This window comes from Anopheles merus, chromosome 3L (genome assembly GCF_017562075.2).
Source record: "Anopheles merus strain MAF chromosome 3L, AmerM5.1, whole genome shotgun sequence".
NCBI classification, from domain to species: domain Eukaryota; kingdom Metazoa; phylum Arthropoda; class Insecta; order Diptera; family Culicidae; genus Anopheles; species Anopheles merus.
Genome location: NC_054085.1, coordinates 18,562,960 through 18,583,693, shown reverse-complemented (window position 1 = coordinate 18,583,693; position 20,734 = coordinate 18,562,960). Strand labels below are relative to the sequence as shown.

The following is a 20,734-nucleotide window of genomic DNA, read 5'->3' as shown; positions in this document are numbered from 1 at the left end:
GACAGTTGAAATGACAGAGAAACGGTTGCACGCGCTTCAGGGCAGTAGCGAACGAAGCGAGCAGCAGGTGACACCGTTTTAAAGTTATTTGCTATTTTATTTGGATTTATTTGTATTTGTCTTCAGGAGAATAAATAGTTAAAACTAAAAGTTTCGCCTTGTGGCTGTTCGCTCTCGCTCTCAAAACTGTGTTTACAAAAGCTATAAATGTAAAATGAGCTGAACGTTATTGTGTATGGAGAGAAGAACGTCTAATTTACGGATAAACAGAATATTTTCGGTTTCAACACAGTTGATCACACACAAAATCACAATTTCAGGCGTATCGAGCTCTAGTCGAGCAGATATGGCAAAACATTTTCGATCAAATGTCACTTGGGCTGGGATCCTTGTTGGCATTATTGTTATTTGGGTACGCTCAACATCAGATCAATGTCAGTTGGTTCCTGCTGCAGCAAGCGCGGCAAACTAGTTCCTTCCTGTACAGATTCATCATAACTAACATTACAGTCTACCGAAAACAAGGCAATCTAGGTGCGCAATAATTTGCCGGCGAATGTCCCTGCCACGCTCTGCTCCCAATTGTTTCTCGTGAGTTGTATCATATATCCTAGTCCAGCCATGTGTTGTTCATGTTTTAATTTCCATTTCAGGCTTGGTTAACCGCCTGAAAAACTCAAACCCAAATATGTCGGAGAAGCTCAGTGACGACAAATGCAATGTGACGAAGCTGTTTGATAAACTATGGCGAGAATCACTCAAGCAGCGCATCATCGAATCCACCAAAGACCAGCAGGATTAAGAAAAGATAGCCGAGATTATTAAGCGCGAAATCGATGAGTTTCTGCGCACGTTCCCGTTTCGGGATCGGTTTAAGCTGCAACCCGACGCAAAGGACAACGCGAAAGCGGTTGCGGCCCGTAACCGTGGCAATGAACTGTTCATCCCTTTGATCGGGGAGTACTTGGAGTCGCTCCAGCACTACAACGAAAGTATCGCGTACTCGGAGCCAGGTTCAGAAGCAAGAGCGCTCGCGTACGGTAACCGGTCCGCGGTCTGTCTGAAGTTTGGCCTGTACGAAGAGTGCTTGGAAAACATACGCCTAGCAAGGGCCTCGAAGTACCCGGCACGATTGGCGTACAAGTTGAAGAAGCGCGAGCAGCACGTGAAGCGTTGCATCGATAAAGATGCTGGTGTATTTCCGGACAGGGTTAAACATACGCCTGGAAAGTATCGGCCACGTGACTCGGGCCATCCGGCACTGAAGTTGAGTTACGAGGCACATTTTAACGTTCCCCAGCTGGTGAAATGTGTGGAGCTGCGTCAGAATAAGGAATTCGGTCGTCATTTGGTGACGACGCAGAATCTGAAGGCAGGAGACGTGTTTTTGATTGAAAAGCCGTACGCAAACTTACTCTGCGACACAGAACGGTACAAACGTTGCGCGTGTTGTCAGAATGATGACAGATTTACGCTGATTCCTTGCGAGGGATGCACCGTGGCGATGTACTGCTCGAAGGAATGTATGGACCAAGCGCACAAGCAGTACCATCGTTATGAATGTGGCGTGCTGCGTGACTGTTGGCGCATTGTTGGCCTTTTCGTGAAGGGCATGGTGGGATTGCGTACGGTTGCCACGGCTTTTGCATCCTTCGACCAGGATCTCGAGGGATGGAATGATCATCTGAATACGCTGGACGAAACGAAGGTGAATGCATTCACGGTGGACTGGAACAAAGCAACGGTCAGCGATATCTACGACACGGTACACGTGCTCGCCACAAACCAGAAACGGCGGAGTCGTAAAGATCTGGCGGAGCTAATATTTTTCGCCTCCATCGTGCACCGACTGCTGCTGGAACGTACAGACTTTGGACCGTTGTGCGAATCGAGCCAGACAAGAAGCAAGCTTCTGTTCGATCTGCTGCTTCGCCACGTGCAGATTTCCCTGATCAACAAGAAGCGGGTGCTGCACATGGAACGCGAGGAGGACGATGAGGAGGAGGAGGACAATTATTTCGGCTTTGGCGATAGCGTTGACGAAGCGAAAAAGATTAACCACTCAGAGCAAACGCATGCGATTGCCGTTTACCCGCTGTCCAGCATGCTCAACCACAGCTGCGTACCGAACGTGGCCCCGATCAATTTGCTCGATGGCCGGTGTGCTTACATAGCCGGTCGACCGATCGCTGCCGGAGAGCAGCTGTTCGATCTTTACGAGTAAGTGTGTGCGCCGCGCTATTCACGGGAAGGTGTGTTTCTCACTCAGATCTCTGTTAACTATTTCTTTCCAGTGTCTCCTCGATCAATTACCACTGGTCGCTCAGAAAATATTGCCTGAAACGCACCTTCTTTTTCAAGTGTCACTGCGCGGCATGCCAACAAAATGTGCACGTCACCCTCGACAGTGTCGTCCGAGCGGATCCCAACTATACTCTGCTGCTGCGCGTGCTGGATAAGGTGGAGCATAAAATACCGTTCCTGGTGCAGTACTTGAACCATGCGAAGCGGCACTATCCTAAGCATTATTTAATGGCTACCGAGCTGCTGCTGCCGCATGCCTTCCGCATGAGGCACGGCTACTGCAAGGATGATGATATACGCAACCCGATTCGGGAGGTCGACGACACGGGTTTGGTAGCTACTTTGAGTCGAATTCTACTGGCGAGTCAGATATAGCTGAGCAAATTGCGCAGTTTTTGTGTGCGTTGATTTCGTTCACCTTCAAAGAGGAGTACTAATCTACTGAAGAAGAATGCCATTATTATGTTCTGTTTTACTATTAGAATCTAATCGAACTTTTATGCTGTTCCTACTACAACAATAATATAAATGATTTGAATTATTAGCGTTTTTTCCTTTTCATTACCAAACTAAACAAGGAAATCTTAAAAAGAAATCTCAAGTATGGATAGCGTCATACAATTCAAGGTTTGCGCTGTAGAAAAAAACAAACAGCAATTTCGTTTGAATTTCGTTCCGAAAAACGAAGCGTTACATTTACATAATTTGTATGGTTTCGGCCTTATAATCAACAGGGTGCAAAAACGACCGGAATGAAAACGGTATGACAACCAACAAATAACGCATGTTTGTGTAAACGAAATTTTCACAGTTTTAATAACAATAGGAAAACATAAGTTAAATTTGTATTCAATTATTGGTTTGGACGGCAGAGGCAAACTAACATCAATTTCGTTTGGATTTCGTTGTGTCTTCGGGTGAACCACCGATAGAAAGAAGCGTTACAATGCGTTAGGCCGCTTCCAGACAATTGAAAAAACTACCGTAACGAAAAAGTAAGGCAACCAAATAGTAACGCTTGTTTCGCAAATAAATCAAATAAAAAGTGAGTTTTGTTTTCTTCATTTTTTATGAGAATAACAGGTATACTTAAGTTTAATTTGTGTTAAATTGTTGGTATGCGCTGTTACGACGGCGAACGGATCTGTGGGCCACGCGAAGGATGCGGCCTTGTTAGTCAAACCCGCTCGGGTAACAGCGATCTTCTCAACCGTTCGACACCAGTAATCAACCTTCCCGCTAGTTGCTCTCTCAAGTAATTTGAGGAGCCTATGCCGCAGAAGGGGGTGAAGAGGGATGAGAGATTTCTTTCTGATCCGAATATGCAAAATTAAAAAAGCCGAAGTTTCTTAGAGTTGCAAAATCCGAATGGTTCTTTATTCGAAGTGTAGTCCCTTTTATACCCCCGGAAGCCCATACATTTTTTAGGGTGTTAGTGTATCCTTTCCGAGGATAATTATTACATAAGTGTACGTACGCGTGAGTGCCGTGTGTTAGTGTTTGTGACGCATGTTTATTCCGCTTTTACACGTAGCGTATTCCTTTTCTAGTTTAAGGTGATCGCGCACCATGCGAAATTACAGTTTGAAACTTTTTGAATAATCGCACGCGTAACATCCTCCTCCTCGTAATTTACCGCGGTCAATTACCCAAAAGAAAAAAAAAGACGGGTGACGATTCTTCATTCGCGATCTGAATTGTCCGCAAGCAATCTGGTTATCCAGTCGCCAGCTGTGATGATCCGCTTGGTTGACGGGGCCTCCCTCAAAGTCACGTCATCTTCCAGCACCCGCTTGGTCGTCTTGGATGGCGGTTGCTTCACGACGAGTAGATGCTCCTTGGGCTTCACGTCCACTACTGCTACCTTGACGGCCGGTCGCTTCAGGATTCCGGTAGCCGTCTTCACGGACACGACGCGAACTTGCCCATCCGCAGCTGGGTGCACTTCCAGCACCTTGCCCTTCAGCCATTGTCCCGCGGGTGCGTTGTCGTTCGTGAGCACCACTACATCGCCCACCTTCACTGGTTCTGCCTTGTTGGTCCACTTGTTCCGCTTGATGAGTGTAGGCAGATACTCCTTCTTCCAGCGATCCCAGAAAACCTTGGCGTTATGCTGGGCCACTTTAAACTGCTGCCTGGATACATAGGATGTGTCCAGACTGTCCGGCGGCAGGCTCTCAACGCCTCGTCCAATAAGGAAGTGGAACGGCGTTAGAACCTCGTCTTCCTCGTTAGACAATGGTATGTGCGTCAATGGCCGCGAATTGATCATAGCCTCTATCTCTATTAACGCCGCTCGCAACGTTTCCGGGTAGGGGTGTCGCGTCTTCCACTCAGTCGCCATGTGGTGTAGCGCTTTCTTCACTATTTGAATAAGCCGCTCCCACGATCCTCCGAAGTGGGGAGCGGACGGCGGATTGAATTTCCATTCAATCTGGTGTCTCAGGGCGGCTTCTCTTCCCATTCTCTCTCCGATCTCTTCCACCAACTTCTTCATCAGCCTATCCGCGCCTATGAAGTTGGTCCCGTTGTCGCTGTATAAGTGGGTGATCTTGCCTCGTCGGTTCGTGAAATTCTTCAGGCATATTAAGAAGCTATCGACGTCCAACTTCTCGGCCAGTTCGATGTGTACGGCCCGCGTGCTCATGCAAGTGAATATTGCCCCCCATCGTTTCTCGATGGACCGCTTCACGGTAACGTCGAGGGGCCCAAAATAATCCACTCCCGAGTGTAGGAATGGCGGATTGTGAGGGTGTGTCCTGAAAGATGGCAGGGGTGCCATCAAAGGGGTTTGCGGGGTAGCGGTGTTGAGGATACATCTCTGGCAGCAACCTTTAACAGCTTTCAAAACGTTCCGCAGCTGCACGATCCAGTAGGTTTGTCGCAAGGTACCGATTACGACATTGTCGGCCTGATGATGATACTTCTCGTGGTAGTTCCGCACGAGAAGCTTCACGATGCGCGGTTTTTGCGGCAGAAGTATTGGTGAGCGCGCGCTTTTTGGTAGCGCCGTTGCGTTCTCTAAACGGCTTCGCGACCTCAGGAGATTGTACTGATCTAAATAAGGCAACAATGTTTTGATACTGCTCTTGCTGGATATTTCCTGCCCCCTCGTTAGGGCCTCCATTTCATCCGGGAACCCTTCCCATTGCGCCTTGCGTAACAAGGCGTATTTGGCGTGTTCTACGTCCTCGCGTCCAATCATCTTGTTGAACGCCTTCCGGTCTTTCAAAAAATCCACAAATTTCTTTAAAAATGTGTGATGGCGAAGCAGGCGGTCCCATGTTGAATAATTTAGCTCGGGAACCACTGTCTCGTGATGGTGAAGCACTAGATTTGCGGCGACACGCTTCTCCTCCTCTGTGTCTGAGACAGGCTGCTGCTCGGGCCAATCACACTCTTTTGATAATAGAAATGCTGGACCATTAAACCACATGCTTGCGTTGGTTACCTTGGTGGCGGCATCGGCTGGATTTTCCTTTGAAGGGACCCACCTCCATTGGCTGGCGCTGCTCGTGTCCAAAATTTCGCTTACTCGGTGCGCCACAAATTGTTTGAATTTCCGATGCTCGCTATTGATCCACGACAATACTGTTCGTGAATCAGTCCAGAACGTGGTGCGGTGGATTGGCAGTCTGAGCTCTTTTGCAACGGTTTCGGTGAGCCTCGCTCCCAAAATGGCGGCTTGCAACTCGAGCTTTGGAATCGTTAGTGCATGGATTGGAGCCACTCGAGCCTTGGCAGCGACAAGCCTCACGACATAGCACCCTTTAAAGCAGCTTCTTGCGTACACGCATGCTGCAAATGCATCTAGGGATGCGTCCACAAAGGTGTGGATATCGATCGGCGCATTTCCTGCCGCGGTGATTGGTCTAGGAATGGCTAGATCCTTTGCTTCACTGATGGTTGTCGTCCATTCATGCCACTTTGCTGCGAGATTGTCGGGAATCTTTGCGTCCCAGTCCTCAACGGCTATGTGGACAGCTTGCATGATAATCCTCCCTTGAATTGTAAGGTGGCTGATGAGACCGAGGGGATCATATATACACATGACGAAACTCAACACCTCTCGTTTGGTGGGTAGTTCTCCGCCGACATCGGTGCGAGCTCTTGCTATATTCACTCTATAACCAAACGTGTCCAGCTGCGTATTCCACTGCACACCCAATATTTTTTCGACGCATTGGTTTTTTTCCTTGATGTCCACTAGACTTTGGTGGAGTTGATGTTCTTCCGGTATTGTTTGTCTCAACTTTGAATTATTCGACACAAAATTCCTTATGAGGAATCCACCCATCGCGTGAACCTTTCTCACCTGTTCCACCGTTTCGATAGCTTCTTCCAGCGAGAAAAAGCTGTCCAAGTAGTCGTCCACATAATGCTGACGAGTGATGGGTCTAAGGGCCAGCGGGTGAGTAAGTTGATGCTCTTCGGCGTTTCGATTTTTTACCGCTTGAGCACATGATGGCGAGCACGTTGCACCAAACGTCATGACCTGCATGACATACGTATCTGGCCGCCGAGCTGCGTTTCCTTCACGCCACAGTATGCGCTGTGCGTTCTGGTCCTCCTTCCTTATTTTCACTTGGTGGAACATCTCCTTGATGTCTCCACTAACGCAGATATTCCCTTCACGGAATCTCAACAGTATGCCGAACAGTGACGGCACTTCGTCAGGTCCAGTGAGGAGCTGGGAGTTTAAGGAAACGTCCTTAACCCTTGCGGCAGCGTCGAACACTAGCCTCGGTTTAAGCACCGGCTTGTTTTTATTCACGACCACGAAGTGCGGCAAATAAAAGGTACGCGGCCCGTGCAGTGCTGCTTCTTCCCGTGAGAGCTTTCTTACATATCCCTTCTTCTCGTACTCCTTGAAGGTTTCACACAACCAAGTCTGCATTTCAGGGTTCCTTTTCAGCTGCTTTTCCTGACTCTCTAGACGTCGTAAAGCAGCTTGGTAGCTGTCCGGAAACTTCACTTCGTCGGTCTTCCATAATAGACCTATCTCGTAACGTCCCTGTGATTTCACCAGGGTGTTGGCAATGATTTTCTCGGCACGTTCCATCTCGCTCGACTTTATTGTTGCTACTGGTTTCACTCCAAAGTCTTCGGTACTGAAGTAGCTTCGCATCATGCTATTCATGGCATTTTCCTCGTAGTGGATCATCAGAAAATGTTCGGAGGCTTCGCGAAGTTTGGTGTCCATCCCGAAGATAACCCATCCCAACTTCGTCTTAATCGCCATTGGCTCATCACTTCGGCCCATTTTTCGTCCTAATGGTATTAGTAGATGACTATGGTTAAGGCCAATTAGAACGGTTGGCTTCGCTCTCTTATATTCGCCTACTTCGATTCCTCTCAGATGAGGATATTTCTCTGCGAGATCACCGCAGTCGATGGATTGGCTCGGGAGCTGGAGCGTTTTTACGGTTCTCATCTTCTCTAGGAGATGCTCTCTCTTCTCCTTTTCTCCTCTTACGAGGCAGCTTACTCTCTTGCTCTCGTCCTCTCGGATGGACAAATTCTGTGTCCATGTCATCGTGAGGGGATCGATCGGTCCTTCTAATTGAAGCTCATTTGCAATCTTCTCCTCGATCAATGTTACCGACGATCCTGCGTCTAGAAATGCAAATGTGGCCTGCGTTTTGTCTCCGTTTCGCAGAACAATTGGCACAATTTGATAGAATATGTTTTGCTGTGCCTGGTGATAGTTTGTATTGGATGCGACAGGTAAGTGTAGCAATTGATGGTGCATTTCCTTGCACCCTTGTATGCCGCATTCTCTTGCTGCTCTACAGTTTCGTGCGCGGTGATCATTACCGGATAGGCAGGCGAAGCATTGTTCTCCTCTATGTGCGATTTCTACGCGTTCTTGTGCCGGTCTCCGTTTAAATATATCACATCGGTATAGTGCGTGGCTTCCGTGACAACACGGGCAAGAAAAAGTTTGGTTCCATTGTCGTGATGCAGTGTGTGTAAATGGTCGAGCAGTATTTGTGTTAGTGGCTGAGCCGTGTGCGTTGCGTGCGTTAGTGAAGCGATGGTTTCTACGCGGCCCTTCGGTGGTTCTTGCTGGAGGCTGGTGTACATTCAATAATTGTTTTGCGCGTTCCGCCCGCTTTGGCAATTCCTTCAAGACTTTTGCTTGAGGGAGCAACCATTTTCCAAAGTCTTCTAGCGATGGAAGCTCGCCCGGCTTTATGCTGGATGCTTTGTACTCGATCCATTTTATATGTCGATCAGTGGGTAATTTGCAAGCCAATTCGTTTACCAACCGATGGTCTTGCAAGTATGCAGCTTTGTTTATTGCTTTGAGGTTGGTAATCATATCCTGAATCGCGTCGGATAGTTCAGGAATCTTGTGCTGATTATCAATTTTGATTTTTAGCACGTCTTTTAGGTGTTCATCGTACACAAGGTCCGCTCTACCGAATTGTTCCTCCAATTTGGAGATTATTTCGGGAACGTTTGCCGGTTCTAAGAATAGTCGGCGAACATGTTTCTCGGCTTCCCCTTTGAGCGCATGCTGGAGACGGTTCATATTTTCGACGTTGGAAAATTTTGCTTCTTCTGTGCTTTCATCGAACGCGCGCTTAAACTTGGGCCATTCTCCTGCCTTGCCATCGAACGGAGGAAGCTGGTTTAGTGTCGTTCGTTTTAAATAGGTATTAGTGTCAATGCTACTACCCTTCAACGCTTCGATAAGGGCTGCGATAGCCGTGTCTTGGCCGGAGCCCGTCGGCGTTGGAGCCTTAATTTTTGCATAATCCTTCGTGCATTTAATGCACAAGAATGGTTCGTCCGCTTTAGGCAACCGGCTCAGTTTGGCACATGCCATATGGAACCAGCGATCGCATTCGTCGCATTGGACCATATTGGGATCATCATCCCGGCTGCATAAGCGACAGCTACCATTGTCGTTATCCACGAACGGGGTAAGATTTCTCTTGGTAGTCATGACGTAGCTAATCGGATTCGTGTGCGTGTATGGTGCACGGATTCTTAATTAGTGGTATGAGTGTGCGATGTCGCACTGGTTCAACGGTGCGCAAGGGCTCTCCCTTAGAGCTCTCTCTTAGTGCTCTCTCACGCTATCGCATACGCAGCTCGCTGGAGCTGTACACGTGTAAGTGGAGCCGTATACGTGAGTGCACAAGCGTAGATGGAGAGCGGAAGCAATCCTATCGGAAGCGATGCTGTCTTCCTCCTAGTGTGAGTGCTTCCTCTGGAGCGAGGATAGGTTCGTCTAGGAGCGAAGCAAATTCTCCACGGTGAGAATGTGGAGGGCTAGAGAATTTGCGGAAGCTTGCATCCAACGGGCAAATCTCTCTACAAAGCAAATGTGAGGAAGATTCCTCTCTGGAGCCACCAAATGTTACGACGGCGAACGGATCTGTGGGCCACGCGAAGGATGCGGCCTTGTTAGTCAAACCCGCTCGGGTAACAGCGATCTTCTCAACCGTTCGACACCAGTAATCAACCTTCCCGCTAGTTGCTCTCTCAAGTAATTTGAGGAGCCTATGCCGCAGAAGGGGGTGAAGAGGGATGAGAGATTTCTTTCTGATCCGAATATGCAAAATTAAAAAAGCCGAAGTTTCTTAGAGTTGCAAAATCCGAATGGTTCTTTATTCGAAGTGTAGTCCCTTTTATACCCCCGGAAGCCCATACATTTTTTAGGGTGTTAGTGTATCCTTTCCGAGGATAATTATTACATAAGTGTACGTACGCGTGAGTGCCGTGTGTTAGTGTTTGTGACGCATGTTTATTCCGCTTTTACACGTAGCGTATTCCTTTTCTAGTTTAAGGTGATCGCGCACCATGCGAAATTACAGTTTGAAACTTTTTGAATAATCGCACGCGTAACATGCGCTGCAGAACGATACTAACAGCAACAAGGGTGGTTGGTTCGACCGAAAGAAGAAGCGTTACAATGCATTAGTTTTTTTCGTTTTATAAAATATAGCTATAGCGGCCGCAGGCTTTTTGTCGTTTTTGTTACTTGGGTAAACCAATCGCCGGAGAAATGTCACTTCTTCTGCCTTGAACAAGCGCGGCAAACCTGTTCCTTCATGTTCGTTTTCATCATAACTGAACTAACGCCGATAGAAAACAAAGCAAGTTTGGTAAGCTGTTTTCTTTCACCTGAAACACACATCTCCATTTTGCTTCACGTAAGTTCGTTCGTCAATCGTGGTGTAACGTTTTGTTGTTCATGTTTTAATTTTAATTTCGGGACTAACACGAAAACAAACCAAACACAGCCGTGAGCATGTCCGAGCGGCTCCAGGAAAACGCGTACGATGTGGTAAAGCTGTTCGATCAACTATGGGAGAAATCGCTCAAGGAGCGCATCATCGAGCCTACCCAGAACCAGCCGGACATGGATAAGATTCCAATGATTATTAAGCGCGAAATCGATGAGTTTTTGCGCACGTACCCGTTTCACGACCGGCTTAAGCTGCAACCCGACACGAAGGACAACGCGAAAGCGCTTGCGGCCCGTAACCGTGGCAATGAACTGTTCGCCGCAGAAGGTGAGTACTTGAAGTCGCTCCAGCACTACAACGAGAGCATCGCGTACTCGGAGCCAGGTTCGGAAACCAGAGCGCTTGCGTACGGCAACCGGTCGGCGGTCTGTCTAAGGTTTGACATGTACGAGGAGTGTTTGGAAAGCATACGCCTAGCGCGGGCCTCGAACTACCCGGCGCGATTGGCGGACAAGCTGAACAAGCGCGAACAGCACGTGAAGCGATGCATCGAGGAAATGGATGCAGAACTTTCCGATGGAGAACCAATCGAGGTTGGCAAGCATCGGTCACGTTACATGGGCTATCCGGTACTGAAGTTAAGCTACGAGGCACACGCAAACGTCCCCCAGCTGGTGAAATGTGTGGAGCTGCGTCAGGACAGCCAATACGGTCGTCATTTGGTGACGACGCAGAAACTAAAGGTGGGAGATGTCCTGTTGATTGAGAAACCTTACGCTAGCATGCTGAATGATCAGGAACGGTACAAGCGTTGTGCTTTCTGTCACAATGAGGACAGGTTTACGCTCATTCCTTGCGAGGGATGCACCGTGACGATGTACTGTTCAGAGGAATGCCGTGACAAAGCGCACAGGCAGTATCATCGGTACGAGTGTGGCGTGCTGCGTGACTGTTGGCGCATTGTTGGCTCCTTGCTGGGGGGAATGGTGGGATTGCGTACGGTTGCCAAGGCCATCGCATCCTTCGACCAGGATCTCGAGGGATGGATCGATCACCTGAACACGCTGGACGAGGCGAAGGTGAATGCATTCACGGTGGACTGGAACGAGGTAACAGACAGCGATATGTACGACACGGTACACGTGCTCGCCACGAACCAGAAACGGCGGAGTTGCAAAGATCTGGCGATGCTCATATTTTTCGCTTCAATCGTGCACCGACTGCTGCTGGAGCGTACTGAGCTCGGAACGTTGTGTGAGTCAAACCCGGCAAGAAGCAAACTTCTGTTCGATCTGCTGCTTCGTCACGTGCAAACGTCCCTGATCAACAAGAAGCAGGTGTCACATATGAAGAGTTGTGAGATCGATCAGGAAGACGAGTATGAGTTTAATTATTTTGGGTACGATAGCGACGACGAGGAGCAATACGAAGAGCGAACGCACGCGATTGCAGTTTACCCGCTGTTTAGCATGGTGAACCATAGCTGCATACCGAACGTGGCCCCGATCCATCTGCTCGATGGCCGGTGCGCTTTTGTAGCCAGCCGACCGATCGCTGCCGGAGAGCAGCTCTTCGACGTCTATGGGTAAGTCTGACCGATGGGAAATGAAAAGGGGTTGAATAAAGATTGCTCACAAAAACCTCTTCACAATCTCCTTTCAGCTTCGCTACAATGGAGTTCGACCGTTCGTTCCGTTTACTTTGCCTGGAACAATGCTACAACTTCAAGTGTCGCTGCGCAGTGTGCGGATCATTTTCGTACGTCAGTGTGCGCAATATGAACCAAGAGGAAGAAAAGTTTCTCCGGGCGCTGAGTGATTCGATGCAGGTGGAGAAGCATCTGCCGAAGCTGATAGAGTACATGAACGAGGTGGGAAGGCGTTATCCGAAGCATCAGTATACGGCCGCGGAAGTGATGCTGGTGCGTAGCTTGCGCATCATTCACAGCTACTCGCTGGAGGATGATGTGGAAAACGAGTTTGGGTACTTTGGTGTACCAGGTTTGGGGCAGCCTCTTTGAATCGATGTTGTGTTACGAATTCCTGATAGCTGATTATGTGGCGGAGTTTGCCTTCTGCTTGATTTAGTTCACCTTCGCATGGGGAGAAGTAATGTACTGAACAGAAATGTCATCGTTTCTTTATATATTAGAATGTTATCGAATTTCCGTGATTTTGTTTTTGTTGCATGAAAAATATACTTTTTTGATTATTTTTACTACTAATGCTTATTTAGTTGTTTTTTTTTTATCTACGGATTCTGGTTTTATCAACAACGATTTTCCTGTTATGTAACACAGCGTCCCGATGGCTTAATAATTTTCCTTTGTTTATGTGTTTTTTTAGCACGAACGAATAGCTAAGGTAGCAGTAATCGCTCGTACGTTTGATATAGGATTATTAGACGAAGAAAAACACTATCATCTTCCTGTGGTATTTTTATGTTAAACTTAGGCTTTGGCTATTTTTTTCATGTCGTACACATTTGGCGAGAGAATATATCCGCCAGTTTTTGTATTTTTCATTATTTTTCTAATTTTCAAAACTTTATCGCAAACAGATCCGCCCTCTACGTTACGTTAGCGTTACAGGTAACGGTTGTTTATCCTAAACCCAACCACCATTTTTGCTGAACACCTATTTAAATTGTCTTGGATTGGAAATGTGAGGCCGCTGGCAGACAGCGAAAAAAAAAAACCACCGTTACACTGCTTTTTTGGACATCAGTTGCACCGACGGGTAGACCGAAATCGGTCGACCGTAAAAAGAAGCGTTACAGTGCTTGCTACTTCATCTGTCTTCTTTTTTTCGTTCCGGCTGTTTGCGGCCATGTACGTTTGTCCGAGTCTGATGTTTTGTTCTATTGGTGCCAGAGCGCCACCTTGCTTATATACTTACTTATCCGGCGCTATAACCGCTTTGCGGTCTTGGCCTGTCTCAGGAGTGACCGAAACCGCTCACGGTCTCGCGCCTTCGTCTGCCAATCTGTTATCTAGGCCTTAATGGCGAACGTCTCCGCGCCATTCTGCCACCTCCATTTAGGCCTACCACGCCATCGGCTCTGTCCTCTGTGGACGGCCTAAAAAGACTGCACCAGCTGGAACGTCCGTTGCCATGCGTACAACATGGCCAGCCCACCGAAGCCTGGCGAGCTTGATACGCTGTACAACAGTGAGGTCGCCGTACATCTCGTATAGCTCGTCATTATAGCGGTTCCTCCATTGTCCTTCCACACATACGGGACCAATGATCCTTCTGAGCATCTTCCTCTCGAACGGGGTTAAGTGGGCTTGTATGTGAGTCCCGGTACAATATATGTGCGATATAGTCCCAACTTCGTCCGCCGTGACAGATGCCGTGAGGTGAACTTATTTCTCAGGCTGTAGAATGACCGGGTGGCAGTCAGTATCCTTGCGCGCAACTCAGCTTCCATGCTGTTGTCGTTGCTGACCTTTGAACCCAGATAGGTGAAATTTGGGACGACTTAAAAAGTGCGTTCACCTATCTGCCTGTCACGCTTACTTAGGGCGTGCCACCTTACTTTTGCCTAAAATTTGATGCGGCAATTTGTGGGTCGTCTAGAAGCAGTGTAACGCCACGTAACGCAGAGGTCTGTTTATCTACCTTTATCTTTTTTTATTTTGCTATTTGGGTAAACATCAGAGAAATGTCATTTTTATCCAGCTGCAGCAAGCGCGGCAAAACTGTTCTTTTGTGTCCGTTCTCACGGCAACCGACATTGCTGCCGACGGAAAAACAAAGCAGAGTTTGTACGCAGTTATTTATTCACGTATCTATCCAGAACGCTTAGCTCCATTTTGTTTTGCGTGAGTGAGGCCTGGTTAAATCCGCCTTTGGTCACTGCTTTCATTTCTATTCTAGACTTTTCTTACTCGTCCGGCGTTTAACACATAATTTTAGACGGTGTTAACCGGAAAGCAACTCCAATATACACATGAACATGTCTAAGCGGCTCAGTAACAAGAAGTGCGATGTGACGAAGCTGTTTGATACACTTTGGAAAGAAGCGAACCAGCACCGCGTCGCCATACTGATCCAGAACCAGCCGGATAAGGATAAGTTAGCAGAGCTCATTAAGCGCAAGACCGATGACTTTCTGCGCACGTTCCCGTTTCGTGACCGGCTTAAGCTGCAACCCGACACAAAGGACAATGCGAAAGCGCTTGCGGCCCGCAATCGTGGCAATGAACTGTTCGTCCCAATGCAAGGAAAGTACTTGGAGTCGCTCCAGCACTACAACGAGAGCATCGCGTACTCCGAGCCAGGTTCAGAAGCAAGAGCGCTTGCGTACGGCAACCGGTCGGTGGTCTGTCTGAAGTTAGGCCTGTCCCAAGAGTGTTTGGAAAACATACGCCTAGCGCGGGCCTCGAACTACCCGGCGCGATTGACGGACAAGCTGAACAAGCGCGAGCAGCACGTGAAGCGAAGTATCGAAAATGATGCTCAAATCATTCCGCGCAGAGTGACGCATACGCCTGGAAAGTATTGGGCACGTGAAACGGGCTGTCCGGCACTGCAATTGAGCTATGAGACGCATGCAAACATCCCCCACCTGGCGAAATGTGTGGAGTTGCGCCAGAACAGCCAATACGGTCGTCATATGGTGACGACGCAGCATCTAAAGGCAGGGGACGTGTTTTTGATTGAGAAGCCGTACGCAAACTTGCTATGTGACACAGAACGGTACAAACGTTGCGCTTTTTGTCACAATGAGGACACGTTTACGCTCATTCCTTGCGAGGGATGCACCGTGGCGATGTACTGCTCGAAGGAATGTATGGACCAAGCGCACAAGCAGTACCATCGGTACGAGTGTGGCGTGCTGCGTGACTGTTGGCGCATTGTTGGCCACTTGTTGGGGGGCATGGTGGGATTGCGTACGGTTGCCACGGCCATCGCATCCTTCGACCAGGATCTCGAGGGATGGAATGATCATCTGAATACGCTGGACGAAACGAAGGTGAATGCATTCACGGTGGACTGGAACAAAGCAACGGTCAGCGATATCTACGACACGGTACACGTGCTCGCCACGAACCAGAAACGTCGAGGTCGCAAAGAGCTGTCGAAACTCATATTTTTCACCTCCATCGTGCACCTACTACTGCTGGAACGCACCGAGCTCGGACCGTTGTGCGAGTCAAACCCGGCAAGAAGCAAACTTCTGTTCGATCTGCTGCTTCGTCACGTGCAAACGTCCCTGATCAACAAGAAGGGTGTATATCACATGACACGCTCGAAGGACGATGAGGAGGAAGACGAGTATGAGGACAATTATTTCGGGTACGATAGGGACGATGAGGAGGAACAGGAATACACGGACTACGGGGAGGAAACGCATGCAATTGCCGTTTACCCCTTGTTTAGCATGGTGAACCATAGCTGCATACCGAACGTGGCCCCGATCCATCTGCTCGATGGCCGGTGTGCCTTTGTAGCCTGCCGACCGATCGCTGCCGGAGAGCAGCTGTTCGACGTCTATGAGTAAGTGTAAGATTTGTGGGATTTGTGGAGCAGAGTTTTCTCACTAAAATCTCTTTTAAAAACAAACTCTTTTCAGCTTCGCTACAATGGAGTTCGACCCCTCGTTCCGAAGATATTGTCTGAAGCAATCGTACTTTTTCAACTGTCGCTGCCCGGCATGCCAATCTGGTTGGCCCATGCCTTTCTGTAATAAGAGCCCAGCGGAAGAACTTTTTCTCCTACTGCTGCGTGAGATGGATAACGTGGTGCAGGGACTGCCACGGCTGGTAGAGTACATGAACCAGGCCGGGCGGCACTATCCGAAGCATCAGATTACGGCCGCGGAGGTGATACTGTCGCATACCCTGCGCATGATTCACAGCTACTCGCCGGTGGATGATATGCTCAACGAGATGGAGGGTATTGCTGAGATTGGTTTGGAAGCTATTTTTAAGCGAATTTTGATAAGGAACTTCAGATAGTGTGGATTTCGCTGTTACTGATCTCATTCGCCCTACCTGAATACTGAATCTCGCTCTCTCTGTTTCATTGTTTATGCTGTAAGCGTTAGTGTTTCTTTTTGGGGAAGTTTTGGGAATTTTCATTTTACATCATCAAAACAATCAAGAAAAACTATATTTTAAGTATTGCAAGCAGAGAGCTTATTAGCCCGGTGTTAAGCTGATAATAATGAAAAAAAAAAAAAAATATTCCAATCAGGTGCCGGAAGGAAATAAAAAAATAATTCTAGGATGTTACCACCAAACGAATCATTTCCATGGCAGTGCCATCAAATTGTTAACAAGCAGAGGATACGGCACCGATTCTTTTGTTTATGGTTTATAAGTAAACTGGAATCGTCATCTACTTAAAAGTATTGTTTGCTATTATAGACATTAAGAATTTGTTTATTCCGAATAAATGCTCTATTTGCGTAATCCGATTGTTATTTTTACATCATTTTATTTTTATCTTTATTAGAAAAGGAACTCTTTATTAGTACACTTTACATCGTCTATCAATCGCTGCCACAGACTAAAAGCCTATTGGCCCGAAAGGCTCCTTAAAATTGAAATAAATCTAATCCGTATAAATAATAACCTTATTCTGGGCATTCACGGAAACAAGAAGTGATCCTGAACCCATATCGGTATTGGCTGCATCTTAACCGGTCCATCAAATGAACCCTAAGCTATTCCGGCCCTGAAACTATACTGATCCTGGAACTGATCCCATAATTTAAAATTGTTCCTGAATCTATACCAGTCCTGGAACTGATACAGAAACCTTACCGGTACTAGAACTGATAGTGAGTCCAAGCCAGACGTGAAATTCCTGCAGGTTTATCGGAACCGATCACCAGCCCACAGCGACTCTGGTACAAAAGCTGAAGCAATTCCGGTCCTGCGAAGCGAACACAAGTCTATACCGGTCCTAGAACTGGAATTGAACCCATACTAATCCTGGATCCGATCTTGAACCCTTATCTGATCTCTAACCCACTAGTCGTTAGTTCTGGTCACCTTGCTTAGAGGGCTGTACGTTTTTGTTGCTTGGGTAAAATAGAGAAATGTCATTTTTTTCCTGCGGCGGCAAACATGTTCCCTCTTGTTCATTTTCAACGTAACCGACATTGCCGCCGACCGAAAACTAAGCCCGACAGTTGTGCAGTTGTATTCCACTCGTATCCCACTCCCACTCGACTCCATTTTGTTTTTGCGTGAGTTTTGTAATCTTTCCTGGTGTGGACTAGTTGTTGTCACTGTTTTGATTGTAATTTTTAGACAAGAGCTTAACCCAAGAGCCAGGACGTGAACATGTCTCTCATGCCGGGCGACAGCAATTTCGATTTGGTACAGTACTTTCTTCAACTGTGGGAGATGTGGTTCGAACCGCGAATCAGCGAAGCTACCCAAGCCCGGCCAGAGATGGCAGAAGCGATTATTAGGCGCGAAATTGAAGACTATCTGCGCACGTCCCTGTTGCGCGAAAGGCTGCAGCTGCAACCCGACACAAAGGACAATGCGAAAGCGCTTGCGGCCCGCAATCGTGGCAATGAACTGTTCGTTCCGAAGCTAGGAAAGGACTTGGAGGCGCTCCAGCACTACAACGAGAGCATCGCGTACTCGGAGCCAGGTTCAGAAGCACGAGCGCTTGCGTACGGTGACCGCTCGGTGGTCTGTCTAAAGTTTAACCTGTTTAAAGAGTGTTTGGAAAACATACGCCTAGCGCGGGCCTCGAACTACCCGGCACGATTGGCGAATCAGCTGAGCGAGCGGGAACAGTACGCTAAGAAATGCCTAAACCAGCTTCCTCCCATCTTTCCGGATCCGGCAAGACGCACACCTGGAAAATATCGCCCACGTGACACGGGCCGTCCGGCACTGCAGCTGAGCTACGAGGCGCACCGGAACATCCCTCACCTGGTGAAATGTGTGGAGCTGCGCCAGAACAGTGAATTCGGTCGTCATCTTGTGACGACGCAGCATTTAAAGGCAGGCGATGTTTTAATGATCGAGAAGCCGTACGCATCCCTACTCTGCGAAAGAGACCAGTACAAGCGTTGCGCTTTCTGCCACAACGAGGACACGTTTACGCTGATTCCTTGCGAGGGATGCACCGTGGCGATGTACTGCTCGGAAGAATGTCGCGACAAAGCCCACAAGCAGTACCATCGGTACGAGTGTGCCGTGCTGCGTGACTGTTGGCGCGTTGTTGGCTTCCCGGTTGAGATGTTGTTGGGATTGCGTACGGTTGCCACGGCTTTTGCGTCCTTCGACCAGTCTCTAGGGCAATGGATCTATCGTATGGACACGCTGGACGAAACGAAGGTGAATGCATTCACGGTGGACTGGAACAAAGCAACGGTCCGCGATTTCTACGACACGGTGCACGTGCTCGCCACGAACCAGAACCGGCGCGATCACAAACAGCTAGCGTCGCTCATATTTTTCGCCTACTTCGTGCAGGGGTTACTGCTGGACCGCACCGAGCTCGGACCGCTTTGCAGGCCGTGCTCGTCAAGACGCAAGCTCCTGTTCGAACTGCTGCTACGGCACACGCAAACGGCGCTGACCAGTAAGAATGATGTTTACCACATGGAACGCGTAAAGCTTGAAGATGACCGTGTGGAGGAGGACGAGAGCGAGGATGATTCTTCTGACGATAACAACAATAGTGACGATCGGAAGAGTCCGAGGAACGTGCACCACGAGGAGCGAACGCATGCGATTGCCATTTACCCCTTGTTTAGCATGGTGAACCATAGCTGCATACCGAACGTGGCCCCAATCCATCTGCTCGATGGCCGCTTGGCTATGGTAGCAACCCGACCGATCGCTGCCGGCGAGCAGCTGTACAATAGCAACGGGTAAGTGTGTCTATGTGTACGAATTGCAAGAACAAGTGGCTCACTGAGTGTGTCTGCTTTACATGTCCTTCCAGCTTCTCGACCTTCGATCCCGACCATTCGGCCAGAAGACATGCACTGCAGCTTTCCCACTTTTTCAAGTGTCGCTGCGCATCGTGCCAATCGCGGGTCGTCGGTTTCAGTCGTGTCAAGCTGCTGGAGGAGCAGTTCTTCTTTCGGCGGCTGAGTCTGAAAGACTGGGACTGGCAGCAGGAAGTGCACATGCTGGTAGATTACATGAATCAGGCGGAACGGGGCCACCTGCAGAGCGTGATAACGGGTACGGAGCTGTTGCTGGCCCATACCATGCGCAAGTTGTACGGTTACGCGCCGGACGATGATATGTTCACCCTTACTGGGGAGCTAAGCAAGAAGAGCTGGGAAACCACTGTGCAGCAAATGATGCGATTTTTCTGTGGTTGAGCAAACCGAGCGATGCTTTTTATCACCTCTCTTCAAAAGAGCCAACACTACTGTTCTTTTTCACTACTGGCAGGTTAATGAGCTGGAGTTTGTGAACTCCTCTGTTGCACCTTTTTTTTTTTAATGTGCAAGCATTGCATTAAATTTATTTGAATTTTTGCCAGCATTTTTACTGTTTGATTATCGAACAATTCGAAGAAACGCTTGGTAGAGTGTGCGCGGAACGAATAACGAACACGCACAGGAAAAAGGGGGGAAGCTACACTTTTGCTCTGATACCAAATGAAGCATTCCCATCGCACTCCGGGTGTTATTGAATTGTTAACATGCAGAGGAGAAGCGCGAATCTCGAACGGTTTGCAGTGGCTTCTTGAAAAGCATAATTAGCAAACGAAGTGTAAGAATTTATTTACTCTTGAATAAATATTCCGTTTTCAAAAAAATAAGCTGTACATTTCCTAATTCTGTTTAATTGTAGCAAAATCATCAACGCCTATTCCTATATCCCCACCCATGCGTGGTGTGAGGCACGATGCGCAAGAATTGGAATTTCGCTCTCGTTCGTGTACGCTTCATACTTGTTAAGCTTATTTTTGCGTACCATTTCGAACGTGTGCGAAAGCGTTAAGGCTTTCACCCTTTACGGACCACTGCCAAAAGTCACCGGCAATCTGAGAAACGGCACCAGGTGGTGAAGTGTCAGGACGCTAGAAGTGGAATCACCAAGGTATCGCCCAAAAGGTCGATCGATTGGTTGTGGAAAGTTTTCCAACTGGAAAAATGGATTCCAACGCATGGGGAGGCTACAGGGTTCTTCGGTACGCACAAAGTCACCCACATGCGATGCCACTATTGTGATTCCAAATATGTGTGTGTGTGTGTGCTTCTGCCACCAGCCTCATAAAAGGGTA

General features: G+C 48.2%; 5 protein-coding genes across 9 annotated transcripts; 4 read left to right on the top strand and 1 right to left on the bottom strand.

Annotated features, from left to right (window-relative positions):
* The first annotated feature begins 422 nt into the window (after window positions 1-422).
* LOC121600427 (SET and MYND domain-containing protein 4-like) lies at window positions 423-3,290 on the top strand. 2 transcript variants are annotated; one of them, XM_041929007.1, is made up of 3 exons: window positions 423-591; window positions 701-2,220; window positions 2,295-3,290. In XM_041929007.1, the coding sequence occupies exons 2-3, from the start codon at window positions 1,505-1,507 to the stop codon at window positions 2,677-2,679; spliced, it is 1,101 nt and encodes a 366-aa protein (XP_041784941.1). In that variant the 5' UTR covers window positions 423-591; window positions 701-1,504; the 3' UTR covers window positions 2,680-3,290. The 2 variants fall into 2 exon arrangements, with proteins under 2 accessions (XP_041784941.1, XP_041784940.1); XM_041929006.1 differs by having other exon boundaries at window positions 654-2,220.
* A 695-nt stretch (window positions 3,291-3,985) lies between these two features.
* Window positions 3,986-7,567, bottom strand: LOC121599013. Its single transcript, XM_041926465.1, has one exon. The coding sequence runs from the start codon at window positions 7,565-7,567 to the stop codon at window positions 3,986-3,988; it is 3,582 nt and encodes a 1,193-aa protein (XP_041782399.1).
* Window positions 7,568-10,308: 2,741 nt separating this feature from the next.
* Window positions 10,309-12,732, top strand: LOC121600436 (SET and MYND domain-containing protein 4-like). Of its 2 annotated transcripts, none has more exons than XM_041929015.1 (3): window positions 10,309-10,472; window positions 10,563-12,093; window positions 12,171-12,732. In XM_041929015.1, the coding sequence occupies exons 2-3, from the start codon at window positions 10,571-10,573 to the stop codon at window positions 12,526-12,528; spliced, it is 1,881 nt and encodes a 626-aa protein (XP_041784949.1). In that variant the 5' UTR covers window positions 10,309-10,472; window positions 10,563-10,570; the 3' UTR covers window positions 12,529-12,732. The 2 variants fall into 2 exon arrangements, with proteins under 2 accessions (XP_041784949.1, XP_041784950.1); XM_041929016.1 differs by having other exon boundaries at window positions 10,311-10,424.
* A 1,500-nt stretch (window positions 12,733-14,232) lies between these two features.
* Window positions 14,233-16,869, top strand: LOC121600550. Of its 3 annotated transcripts, none has more exons than XM_041929235.1 (3): window positions 14,233-14,277; window positions 14,390-16,012; window positions 16,089-16,869. In XM_041929235.1, the coding sequence occupies exons 2-3, from the start codon at window positions 14,463-14,465 to the stop codon at window positions 16,471-16,473; spliced, it is 1,935 nt and encodes a 644-aa protein (XP_041785169.1). In that variant the 5' UTR covers window positions 14,233-14,277; window positions 14,390-14,462; the 3' UTR covers window positions 16,474-16,869. The 3 variants fall into 3 exon arrangements, with proteins under 3 accessions (XP_041785169.1, XP_041785168.1, XP_041785170.1); XM_041929234.1 differs by having other exon boundaries at window positions 14,236-14,334; window positions 14,429-16,012; XM_041929236.1 differs by having other exon boundaries at window positions 14,238-14,297.
* Window positions 16,870-17,586: 717 nt separating this feature from the next.
* LOC121600381 lies at window positions 17,587-20,261 on the top strand. The gene is made up of 3 exons (XM_041928908.1): window positions 17,587-17,711; window positions 17,776-19,361; window positions 19,436-20,261. The coding sequence occupies exons 2-3, from the start codon at window positions 17,809-17,811 to the stop codon at window positions 19,821-19,823; spliced, it is 1,941 nt and encodes a 646-aa protein (XP_041784842.1). The 5' UTR covers window positions 17,587-17,711; window positions 17,776-17,808; the 3' UTR covers window positions 19,824-20,261.
* The last annotated feature ends 473 nt before the right edge of the window (window positions 20,262-20,734 follow it).

Bases quoted from the DNA above. Each gene is read 5' to 3' on its own strand.
- LOC121599013 (XM_041926465.1), bottom strand. From the start codon at position 7,567: ATGGGCCGAAGTGATGAGCCAATGGCGATTAAGACGAAGTTGGGATGG.
- LOC121600427 (XM_041929007.1), top strand. From the start codon at position 1,505: ATGTACTGCTCGAAGGAATGTATGGACCAAGCGCACAAGCAGTACCAT. The intron at 2,221-2,294 runs GTAAGTGTGTGC...ATTTCTTTCCAG, and splicing joins CAGCTGTTCGATCTTTACGA to TGTCTCCTCGATCAATTACC.
- LOC121600381 (XM_041928908.1), top strand. From the start codon at position 17,809: ATGTCTCTCATGCCGGGCGACAGCAATTTCGATTTGGTACAGTACTTT. The intron at 19,362-19,435 runs GTAAGTGTGTCT...ATGTCCTTCCAG, and splicing joins CAGCTGTACAATAGCAACGG to CTTCTCGACCTTCGATCCCG.
- LOC121600550 (XM_041929235.1), top strand. From the start codon at position 14,463: ATGAACATGTCTAAGCGGCTCAGTAACAAGAAGTGCGATGTGACGAAG. The intron at 16,013-16,088 runs GTAAGTGTAAGA...AACTCTTTTCAG, and splicing joins CAGCTGTTCGACGTCTATGA to CTTCGCTACAATGGAGTTCG.
- LOC121600436 (XM_041929015.1), top strand. From the start codon at position 10,571: ATGTCCGAGCGGCTCCAGGAAAACGCGTACGATGTGGTAAAGCTGTTC. The intron at 12,094-12,170 runs GTAAGTCTGACC...ATCTCCTTTCAG, and splicing joins CAGCTCTTCGACGTCTATGG to CTTCGCTACAATGGAGTTCG.